Source organism: Rhinopithecus roxellana, chromosome 12 (assembly GCF_007565055.1).
Source record: "Rhinopithecus roxellana isolate Shanxi Qingling chromosome 12, ASM756505v1, whole genome shotgun sequence".
In the NCBI taxonomy this organism is placed as follows: domain Eukaryota; kingdom Metazoa; phylum Chordata; class Mammalia; order Primates; family Cercopithecidae; genus Rhinopithecus; species Rhinopithecus roxellana.
In genome coordinates this window covers 30,338,385-30,350,489 of record NC_044560.1, presented here as the reverse complement: position 1 = coordinate 30,350,489, position 12,105 = coordinate 30,338,385, and the positions used below count along the sequence as shown (strand labels likewise).

Below are 12,105 nucleotides of genomic sequence, written 5' to 3'. Positions count from 1 at the left end.
AGGACATAGTGGCTCATGACTTTGTCCCAGCCCCTGGGTAGGCTGAGGTGGGAGGATTGCCTGAGCCCAGGAGGTCGAAGCTGCAGTGAACCAAGATAATGCCACTGTACTCCAGCCTGAGCGATAGAGTGAGACTTTGTGTCAAAACTGATGGGTTCACACTGACCTTCAAGTCACTTTGGTTCTTCTGCAAAGCAGAGAGATCCTGCCGGGTGGTTCTGCCTTGGTGGCCTGCCAGTGCTCTTTCTGCCTGTCCTACCCAACTGCAAAGATCCTCCAGTTGCTGGTGACAGGTATTTTGTTGTTTCTGCAGGGTCTAATTAAAATGCAAAGGGGTCAAAAAACATTTACTAATTCACATTTTACAAATACAAGAAACTCCCTGAAATGTAAAACAAGAAGGTTATATCTCAAGGATGGAAACGTTGATGGGAGACTAGAATAGGAAAAGACACAGAAGTCATATTCGGAAAGCTCCCCTCATTTGGACAGTCCATCGATCTGGGTCTATGGATTGGATAATAATCAGGATAATTATGAGAATGCTTCTAGTTCAGGTTTTGGTTTGGGGCTCCTTCACCAGACTGCTGTTATTATCTTTGGAAATAGAGAAGAAAGAGCCCAGATTCTTGAAATCCACACGATAATGGTAATGATAATAAATCAGTGGTTCTGATCAATTCCTCCACTAGAACCAGAGACTTGCTACATAATATGCAAAAGTAGAAGAATTGGAGTAGAAAGAAAAATCAAAGACCTGGATAATTCATAAGTTAATTGAGCTTCTTAATAATTGAGCTGACTTTATAAATCAAATATCTCATCAATCCAGAGACTCATTAAATAAATGATTACATGCCAGGCATGAAGGGCTAGATTTGGCTATTTTGAGAAGGAAAGTGCCCAAGAATAGCAACTGGCTCAGTCCTTTAGGTGTCTACACTAATATCAAAGGAACAGGTCGGGCCCAAGGAGAGAGAGGGAATATGTTTCTGTGCCTGATCCTTTCTCTAGATTTTATCTCAGTTGTATGACATTGAAGCACCTGACTGAGCAATTGAGCATGATGTGTTCTCCTGACCATCCTTCTAAAACCATTTTCCACCAGTTTCTACCTTCTGATGGCGCTTTAGTCACCTGCACTTACAAACAGGTGCCCAACTGGCCCTCTCTCCCCCTCTTTAGGACAAATAGAAGGGCTCTGGAAGAGAACTCCTAAGAGCTCTTCAGCTGTAAAACAGGATCTTCATGGGTTAGGATGGGTGCAGACTGAATCTGAAAAAAGCAAAGCAACAAGTTAACACAGAGACATACACACACATTCAGGGGAAATATTGAGAGAAGCAGAGCATTTCTGACAAAAACAAGGTTAATAAGCATTGTGGAATTAATTACATGCTCAGGGAGAATGTTCACATGCAGTTCTATCACCTGCTGCAGCTCAGGCGTCTACCCTGAATCTGGGCTGGGTCTTGTCTTAAGGTGGCTCAGACGAATTTTACTTCATTAATTATCCAAAGGTTATATCATGGTATATAAACTCCCGAATGAGAGCATTGCACATGCTCAGTTTTCGAAGGTAACCTAAGGCTTTCCATTAGTATATCTCAATTTCAATACAGTTGAAAAAATGAGACAGTAAAAGGGGACATACGGCACAAACTACCCTAATTCCCTTAAAGTCTGACTCAAAAGCTCAATTTTTTGCACAATATTTAATAAAGGAGCCCTTGAGACAAATTTTATGGTGATAATGACAACTCTAATATCATCTTGTTATATGCCAACTTACTACTCAAATAGCAGAAATGGCATGAACATCATTCTAGGTATTCTAAGGTTTTAATGTTATTATTAATGCAATTATGTTGAGCTGAGCTTTGCAAGAAGTGAGTTGTGATGGAAGATGGTAGGATGGTTAGTTTTTTGATTGTTTGTTTGTTTTAGTATCATGCCTGCTTCTACATACTGTTTTCCATGATTGAATAAGCACTGGGCACTACTGTGTGAGGAAAGGTGCAAGAAAATAATATTAATTTTTAAAGAGCCAAAAATTAATACAATTCTAATAAAAATTTCCTTCTCAGCCACTTAAGGATTGTCAGGGAACCTTACTGTAAATCATTTGAAATAGATTAAATAGAATGAAACTAATTTCAGAACGCTTCTCCTCAAGAGCTCAGAGTATCTAGATGTTCTTACGAGCCCTCAAAACAATGCTAAAGGAGAAAGTAAAGTAGGGAAAGGACTAGATAACATGATTTTCATTTGAAAGTCAGAGACAATGAGATGCAGTGAAGGAAAAGTCTCACTAAAAGAAAACACTTGCATATGTATACACATGTCAACACATACATTCTCTCACACATACATAAAACCAAAGACATGGCAAGAAAAACAGCCAGAACAGGTGCCTCCTGGACTAGAACCATACTGGCCTGCATGACATGAAATTTCAAAACTGGTAAACCCAAGCTCCTGCAATCATGATGCACAGAGTCTGGCCAGAAAACCCAATGACAGAGGACATCCCCACAGACAAACTGAGCCCAGCTGCTGGTTCAGTCTGACCTTCACCAGGGCCTCCTGCTCCATCTGTTGAAGATGGCCCTGCAAGGCATCCACCTGAGCTGCAGTCTGTTCCAAAATTTCCTGGAAGGACCTCTGCAGTTCATTCAGAAGCCTCAGCATCTGTCGATTCTGCTGAGGGGACAAGTCCTGGGCATGTTCCGAGATAAAGAACTGAACATCAAAAGCAAGAGCATCCAGCTGAGATTTCCTTTCAGCCATGGGCTGTTTCAAATCCTAAGGTAAGTGGAAAAAGGAAACAAAAAGCAAAACAAAACCATGATTCTTCCATTTCTCAGTCCATGAAGAAAACCAACAGAATCAGAGAGGCTAATTTCCTGTACTCTCATAACTGGCACTAATGATTCTAGGGCCAAACTAGAATTAAAGTCTCTCTTGGCTAGGCATGGTGGCTCATGCCTGTAATCCCAGCACTTTGGGAGGCCGAGGTGGGTGGATCACAAGGTCAGGAGATCGAGACCATCCTGGCTAACACGGTGAAAACCCCTTCTCTACTAGAAGTACAAAAAATTAGCAGGGCGTGGTGGCGGGCGCCTGTAGTCCCAGCTACTTGGGAGGCTGAGGCAGGAGAATGGCGTGAACCCGGGAGGTGGAGCTTGCAGTAAGCCGAGACTGCGCCACTGCACTCCAGCCTGGGCGACAGAGTGAAACTCCATCTCAAAAAAATAAAAAATAAAAAAAAATAAATTCACAGATATTTTGGATTAGCAATAGTATAATTATGCTAGCATAAACAATAGAGCTGCTTACTGCATTTGGAAATCAAGGTAGGTCCAGTAAAGGAAACTTAATTATAATTTATGAGGAGTTTGGAGAGACTCAAAGTGAGAGAGACTTTTTTTTTCTTGAGATGGAGTCTCGCTCTGTTGCCCAGGCTGGAGTGCAGTGGCACGATCTTGGCTTACTGCAAGCTCTGCCTCCCGGGTTCATGCCATTCTCCCGCCTCAGCCTCCCAAGTAGCTGGGACTACAGGCGCCCGCCACCACGCCTGGCTAATTTTTTGTACTTCTAGTAGAGAAGGGGTTTCACTGTGTTAGCCAGGATGGTCTCGATCTCCTGACCTTTTGATCTGCCCACCTCAGCCTCCCAAAGTGTTGGGATTAGAGGTGTGAGCCACTGCACTTGGTCTTTTTTTTTTGAAACAGAGTCTTGCTCTGTTGCCCAGGCTGGAGTGCAGTGGTACAATCTCGGCTCATTGCAACCTCTGCCTCACTGGTTCAAGCAATTCTTGTGCCTCCACCTTCTGAGTAGCTGGGCCTACAGGTGCGCACCACCATGCCCAGCTAATTTTTTGTATTTTTAGTAGAGACAGGGTTTTGCCATGTTGGCCAGGCTTGTCTTGAACTCCTGGCCTCAAGTGATCCGCCCTCCTTGGCCTCCCAAAGTGCTGAGATTACAGGCGTGAGTCACCCCGCCTGGCCATAAAGTTTTCAAACTTCAAAAAGTTTTGGAAAATATAACATGAATTTCTGATCTGAGATGTATCTAATTGTACTTTCTTAGGTTCAAATATCTATTTGTATCCGTCCAGCAATGAGTTACTGGTAGGCCAGTACTGAGAAAATACATAATTTGTTTGTGATTTGCTAAAATTTTTGTTTTTTGAGACAGGATCTTGCTGTCACCCAGGTTGGAGTGCAGTGATGCATACAAAGCTCACTGCAGCCTGGACCTCCCAGGCTCAAGCAATCCTCTCACCTCAGCCTTCTAAGTAGCTGGGACCACAGGTGTGCACCACCATGCCCAGCTAATTTTTAAAATTATCTCTAGACATGGTGTCTCACTACATTGCCCAGGCTGGTCTTGAACTGCTGGGCTCAAGCGATCCTTCCACTCAGTCTCCCAAAGTGTTGGGATTACAGGCATGAGCCACCACACCCAGCCTAAATTTTCATTTTTTGAGTAAATGATGCTGTTCATACTATTTTTAAAACTGTGAAAGATTACACTCAGGTTATAGTTGTATTTTTCCCTTAAAGTAGTAAAAACTATCCAAACAGTAAAATAATCTATTTTCAGACTATTAAAAGCAAGTAATCTTCCTACAAACACTCAGTGATTATCAGTTATGTTATACTGGATCTCCATCACTTTGAAACTGAGAGTAGATCAATTGAGAGTAGTCAATCCTGCAAAGCAGGCAGAAACGGCTTCTTGAATATTTATCATAATGTTACAGTAGGTAGTTAGGCAGACATGAGCAGGGCATGAGAGGCCCTGCCCACCTACACATCACCTGATGGCCACCTCCAAGAATGTCAGGTGACCATCAGGTGATGGTCAGGTGGTTGTTCAACCATCTCTCTAAAATAATAATTGGTTGTAGTCGGCAACAGAGAAAGGCATGCTCTTAATAGATAGAAAACACGTAAAGCTGGTGATTAGCAGCTTCCCGATAAGATCTCAGGAGCTGGGCAAGTGGGCTCAAGCATGCACACTAAGAGGCAAAGTGGCGGTCTTTAAATTGGTATATGAACTACTTCTAGGAACGCTCGACTGGTAAGGGAGAAACGCCTCAAGTGAGCACGTATACAACTTCAGGAAACACCCTGCGCGTGCGACCCCTCCCAAGTGCTGGCAGGTCACTGCACATGCAGACAGCCCACCCCAAGGGAAGAACCAGGGGAGGAAAAACATAATCCCTTGAAGCATGCCAACATATAAAACGCCAAGTTAAAGGACAGACAACACGCTTGGATCTCTCAAGTTGCCCGTTTGGCCCTCTTCCAAGTGTACTTTACTTCCTTTCATTCCTGCTCTAAACTTTTTTTTTTTTAAGACACAGTCGCACTCTGTCATCCAGGCTGGAGTCCAGTGGCATGATCTCAGCTCACTGCAATCTCTACCTTCTGGGTTCAAGCGATTCTCCTGCCTCAGGCTCTCAAGTAACTGGGATTACAGGCGCCCGCCACCATGCCCAGTTAATTTTGTATTTTGTTTTCAGTAGAGACGGGGTTTCACCATGTTGGCTAGGCTGCTCTTGAAATCCTGAGCTTCAGGTGATCCTCCCGCCTTGGCCTCCCAAAGTGTTGGGATTATAGGCATGAGCCACCACGCTCAGCCCTAAAACTTTTTTTATTTTTTATTTTTTGAGACGGAGTTTTATTTTTGACATGGAATTGCCCTCTTGTTGCCCAGGTTGGAGTGCAATGGTGCAATCTCAGCTCACCACAACCTCTGCCTCCCGGGTTCAAGAGATTCTCCTGCCTCAGCCTCATGAGTAGCTGAGATAACAGGCATGTGCCACCACGCCCGGCTAATTTTGGTTTTTTTTTTTGAGACAGAGTCTTGCTCTGTCACCCAGGCTGGAGTACAGTGGCACAATCTCGGCTCACTGCAAGCTCCACCTCCTGGGTTCACGCCATTCTCCTGCCTCAGCCTCCCAAGTAGCTGGGACTACAGGCGCCTGCAGCTGGGACTACAGGCGCCTGCCAACACACCCGGCTAATTTTTTGTATTTTAGTAGAGACGGGGTTTCACCGTGTTAGCCAGGATGGTCTCGATTTCCTGACCTCATGATCTGCCCGCCTTGGCCTCCTAAAGTGCTGGGATCACAGGCGTAAGCCACCGTGCCCAGCCCTAAAACTTTTAAATAAACTTTCACTCCTGCTCTAAAACTTGCCTCAGTCTCTCCCTCTGCCTTATGCCCCTTGGTCAAATTCTTTCGCGTGAGGAGGCAAGAACCGAGCTATTGGAGACTCACATGAATTTGCCGCTGCTAACAATAAGACGAAGCTTCCTTCCTCTGTGAACATAATAATTTAGGAAACTATCACTGGGAAAACAAGGCTCAGACTGTTTTCTGCCGACAAGAGGATTCGTATGTTATAACTAGGGGAGGGCACCAATGTATGAGATGCTCTATGTCTCTATGTTTTATATCTCATACTATGTCATAGGAATTTTTTTCATGCTTGCTTCTTTGTAATATCTTAGCAAACAGATAAAGCCTGAATAAAGTCTGAAACTCTCTCCCTCAGTGATATCTTTGGATAAAGGGTATAAAAAAAGGAGGCCGGTCAACTCTTACGTGATAAAGAGGATGAGATTGTGTACAAGGTTGATCATGGACAAACTTTATGTCTGCTTCTCTTAAGACTGGGGAAGAGGGAGAAGACAGAACAGAAGAAGGGGTCATTTCTAGTTCTGTTTTGACGTTCTAAAAAGTTGAAGGAGAGGGATCTCTATAGCAGAGGACTGATAAACCACTGTAATACCTGATATAATCTTAAATAGAACAAAAAAGAGAACAATATTTGGGAGAAAACTCTCTGGCTCACATGTATCTCATGGTCCTAACTTTTCTCTCATTGACTAATAAAAAGAATCAATTAATCTGGGGCTTAAGAAGAAGAAAAGCATCTCTTTAGAGCAGGGGGGTCAACAAACTATGGCCCCCAAGCAAAATCTGGCCTGTCACATGATTTTGTAAATAAAGTTTTATTGGAACATAGCCATAGCCGTTTGTTTATGTACTATCTATGGCTGCTTTAATTTTGCGTGATTGCAACAGAAATAGGTCTTTTGCATATGGTTCATAAAGCCTATAATATTTATTATCTGGCCCTTTATTTAAAAAGTTTGCTGGCCAGACGCTGTGGCTCATGCCTGTAATCCCAGCACTTTGGGAAGCCAAGGTGGGTAGACTGCCTGAGGTCAGGAATTTGAGACCACTCTGGGTAACATGGTGAAACCCCATCTCTATTGAAAATACAAAAAATTTAGCCAGGCACGATGGTGTGTGCCTGTAATCCCATCTACTTGGGAGGCTGATGCAGGGGAATGGAGGTTGCAGTGAGCCGGGATCGCACCACTGCACTCCAGCTTCAGTAACAAAGCGAGACTCCGTCTCAAAAAAAAAAAAAAAAAAAAAAAAGTTTGCCAACCCATGCTCTAAATAACCAATCAAAAATTCTCCTGAATTTAGCCATGGTGGAAAGCACTGCAGCGATTTCACAGGAACTTAGAAATACCATCTGACCTAGCAATCCCATTATTGGGTATACATCCAAAGGAATATAAATCATTCTATCATAAAGACACATGTACGTGTATGTTCCGTATAGCACTATTCACAATAGCAAAGATATGGAATCAACATAAATGCCCATCAATGGTAGACTGGATAAAGAAAATGTGGACACCACATTTTATGGAATACTATCCAGCCATACAAAAGAATGCGATCATATCCTTTAAAGCAATATGGATGGAGCTGGAGGCCATTATCCTAAGTAAACTAACACAGGAACAGAAAGCCAAATATGGCATGTTCTCACTTATAAGTGGAAGCTAAACAAGAATACATGGATACTAGGAGGTGAACAACAGATACTGGGGCCTACTTGAGAGTGAGGTGGTGGGAGGAGAGACAGGATCAGAAAAAATACCTATTGGGTACTGTGCTTATTACCCAGGTGATAAAATTATCTGGACATCAAATCCCCATGACATGCAGTTTACCTATATAACAAACCTGTACATGTACAAACAACAACAAAAAGATCTCCTGAAACTGGTATGTGTGTGTGTGTATGTAGGATTGGATCTCGGTCAAAAGAGAAACAAAGGATGGATCCTAGATGCTCATTTAGAAAGAGAAGATGAGACTGATAATAACAGGTCATTCTGTAGATGGTATCTCAGAGAACAGCTGAAGGGAGAAATGATCATAATCACTGAAGCTCCGGGGATATGATCTATTTTTTTTTTTTTTAACGGAGTTTCATTCTTGTTGCCCAGGCTAAAGTGCAATGGTGTGATCTCGGCTCACTGCAACCTCCGCTTCCTGGGTTCAAGCGATTCTCCTGCCTCAGCCTCCCAAGTAGCTGGGATTACAGGCACCTGCCACCCCGCCCGCCTAATTTTTTTGAATTTTTAGTAGAGACAGGGTTTCACCATGTTGGCCAGGCTGGTCTTGAACTCCTGACCTCAGGTGATCCACCTGCCTTGGCCTCCCAAAGTGCTGGTATTACAGGTGTGAACTGCCACACCCAGCCAGGGATATGATAATTTAAAAACCTAAACATAGCTGACTTTCTTGGAAATTTATCTTTCTAAGAAAGATAAATGGCCAGGTGCAGTGGCTCACACCTGTAATCCTAGCACTTTGGAGGCCGAGGTGGGCAGATCACCTGAGGTCCGGAGTTTGAGACCAGCCTGGCCAACGTGGTGAAATCCCATCTCTACTAAAAAGTACAAAATGAGCCAGGCGTGGAGGTAGGTACCTATAGTCCCAGCTACTCAGGAGGCTGAGGCAAGAGAATCACTTGAACTCGGGAGGCGGAGGTTAGAGTGAGCTGGGAACGTGCCACTGCACTCCAGCTTGGGCGACAGAGCAACACTCCGTCTCAAAAAAAAAAAAAAAAAAAAGAAAGATAAATATGGATACTGGTTTGCCTAGCAGGAAAATAAAATTGATACAACTCAAAGGACAAGTAAAACATGCTTGAGAATGGGTGGAGAGTTTACCTCATATTGTTGGAGACAGCGGTTCAGGTTGTCAACATCTGTTTCACTGTTAGATGCCTTGCTGTTCAGAATAAGAATGATATTGCCAACCCAGGCTCTCATATCTTGAAGTCTGCCTTCTAGTTGTGTGTGCTGATTTAACACTTTAGTCTAAGAAATAAATGGCAAATCACATTATGAAAATCTCCCAGCCACCCAGACTTTGTGAGCTTTTATGAATAAAAGCAAAATGCTACCTTTTCTATTTCCACGGCATTCTGGAAGTGGAGTAACCTGGAATTCCAAGTGTCACTCACAGAACTGAGAGACTTCTGAAGATTCTTGGCATCTTTCTCTAGAGCCTTCAACAGTTGAGCAGGAACTTCTTGAGGTTGGCTGATGATAATTTGATTCACACACTCTAATTCCTGACTGACCAAGGTGGTCAGATCCTTTAACTCCCTGTCTAATACCTGAGGGAATAAAGTGGAGTTACCTATAAAAACAAGACTAGTTTGAAACCCTCTGGGAATCAGCTGTGAACACATTTCTCTCTTACCCCATGTCTACACACATTTTAGGGCTTAGAAATGTTTTATGTACTTTCATTAATTTACTTGGTTCTCGCAATCACTAATTCATGAGGTAGGCAAGGTAGACGTTACTGTTCTGGATTTACAGAAGAGATGTCTCATTGCTTTAAAAAAAATGTGAACAGTGTCCAAGGTCACCCAGCTGGTAAGCAGTACAGCCAGGATTTGGATTCAGGTTTTCTGACTCAGTGCAGTGTACTCCCTCCACTGTAACTTGCTGCCTCTCTGAGAGTGTCATTATGCCTTTCTCCAAGGAGCAGCTGTGCAGAATTAATGTGCTACAAAATAAACCCAAAGGATGACTCTTCCACTCTAAATTCCAGGGTCATGGAACCAAAGAACACAAAGCTATCCCCAACCAGCTTTTCCACTCATCTAGTCTGTAATATTCTAGTCCTCAACACAGAAGCCAGAAATAAGCTGTGGAAGAATTTGATATAGTTCTTTGGCGCATCATCCGCAGCCCCGGTTCAGCCATCCTACCCAAGGCTACACACTAAATATTGAGAGAACCAGTAAACCACTACAATCTGTCTTCATTGTGACTCCAATCCTATGACAACTCTTAACCTCCAATTTCAGTGAAATAGCCACTCCCTCTCAAGGCTGTCTTTCTATGTTTTTAGGGGACTGGTTCTATCAGTTACCACTTCCTCTCTCTTCTAACTTCAAGTTCTCTTTTTTAATTGGTTCTTTCTCCTCAGTCCAAAACCCATTCAAAACATTCCTTTCAATCCATTTCCTTCAAGTAGTGTCCCACCTCATTCCTTGCCTGTACCTAAGACTTCTGGAAAGAATGATCTATATTAATTGTTTCCACCTTCCAACCTCCCATTTATTCCAGTTGCAAGTTAGTTTATATCCCATCACTCCACTGAAACTGTTCAAAATCACCAATAACTTTCAGGAGCTGAATCTCCCCTTTAGTCTTCATTGTACTCAATCTCCCTGCGGCAGTTAGTAGGACTGACTCCTTCTCCTTTGGTTTCTGTGAGAAGAGTGTTTCCAGGTGCTCTTCAGAGATCTCCAGTTAGATTTTTCCAATCTATTTTATTTTTTGTCCTTTAAATGGTAGTACTTTTGAATATATTTTTCTTTCTGTTTTTTTTTTTTTCTTTTTTTGAGACAGAGTCTCGCTCTGTCGCCCAGGCTGGAGTGCAGTGGCGCGATCTCCGCTCACTGCAAGCTCCGCCGCCTCCCGGGTTAACGCCATTCTCCTGCCTCAGCCTCCCTAGAAGCTGGGACTATAGGCACCCGCCACCACGCCTGGCTAATTTTTTTGTATTTTCAGTAGAGACGGGGTTTCACCATGTTCACCAGGATGGTCTCGATCTCCTGACCTCGTGATCTGCCCGCCGCGGCCTCCCAAAGTGCTGGGATTACAGGTGTGAGACACCGCGCCCGACCCTTTCTTTTTTTTTAAGACAGGGTCTTACTCCATCTCCCAGCCTGGAGTGCAGTGGTGCATTCATAGCTCAATGAAACCTCAAACTCCTGGGCTCAGGCAAATCTTCCTGCCTCCGCTTCCTGAGTGGCTGGGACTAGGGTGTACACCACCAGGCTTGGCTAATTCTTACTATGTTGCCCAGGATGGTCTCAAACTCCTGAGCTCAAGCAATCCTCTTGTCTTGGCCCTACAAAGGGCTGGGATTATAGGCATGAGCCACTGTGACTGGCCCTGAGTATGTTTTTCTTCCTAAATAGTCTCTATTTTGTCCAAGTTTCTTTTTCTTTGTTTTAGCCTCTCCCTTTTGTAACAGAAGCTATCCAGATGCTCACGTGGAGAGTTAATGCCCTAAAAGCTGACTACAAACTCTACTGGCTTAGTCTTCACTGAGGGTGATGGAGTTGGGCCATACAGTTGGGAAACCACTTATATCAGTACCATTAGGTCCTTCTCCTTGGGCTGGTCAAACCATAGCGGGAGCAAGGATATAGCTCAAAATTCAGTATGTATGTGAACTTCCAGTTTAATCCTACTGATTTTTGTATGGAATATTTACCTTCAATAAATGGCTGCTCTCCCTAGTCAAGAGACACTCTGAATTACTTTCCTCGAGGATGAAGATCCAGTCTTCTGTTAGTGCATGGCATGAGCAGTTGCCAGGCTATGTGAAGTAAGTTGAAAATCTAAAGGTCTAATGCTTCTTTTTTTTTTTTTTTTTTTTTTTTTTTTTTTTTTTTTTTTTTTTTGAGAAGGAGTCTCACTCTGTCACCCAGGCTGGAGTGCAGTGGCCAGATCTCAGCTCACTGCAAAATCCGCCCCCGGGTTTACGCATTCTCCTGCCTCAGCCTCCCGAGTAGCTGGGACTACAGGCGCCCGCCACCTCGCCCGGCTAGTTTTTTGTATTTTTTTAGTAGAGACGGGGTTTCACCGTGTTAGCCAGGATAGTCTCGATCTCCTGACCTCGTGATCCGCCCGCCTCGGCCTCCCAAAGTGCTGGGATTACAGGCTTGAGCCACCGCGCCCGGC

At 43.6% G+C, this 12,105-nt stretch overlaps 1 protein-coding gene across 1 annotated transcript in view; it reads right to left on the bottom strand.

Annotated features, from left to right (window-relative positions):
- LOC104679143 (microtubule-actin cross-linking factor 1, isoforms 1/2/3/5-like) overlaps positions 1–12,105 on the bottom strand; it is a 43,575-nt gene that overhangs the window by 21,115 nt on the left and 10,355 nt on the right. Inside the window, exons 3-6 of the mRNA XM_030942316.1 lie at positions 9,297–9,512; positions 9,061–9,210; positions 2,572–2,805; positions 167–316 (exon numbers count right to left, since the gene is read on the bottom strand). Of these exons, the coding sequence (XP_030798176.1) occupies positions 167–316; positions 2,572–2,805; positions 9,061–9,210; positions 9,297–9,512 (750 nt within the window). The remainder of the gene's footprint in view (positions 1–166; positions 317–2,571; positions 2,806–9,060; positions 9,211–9,296; positions 9,513–12,105) is intronic.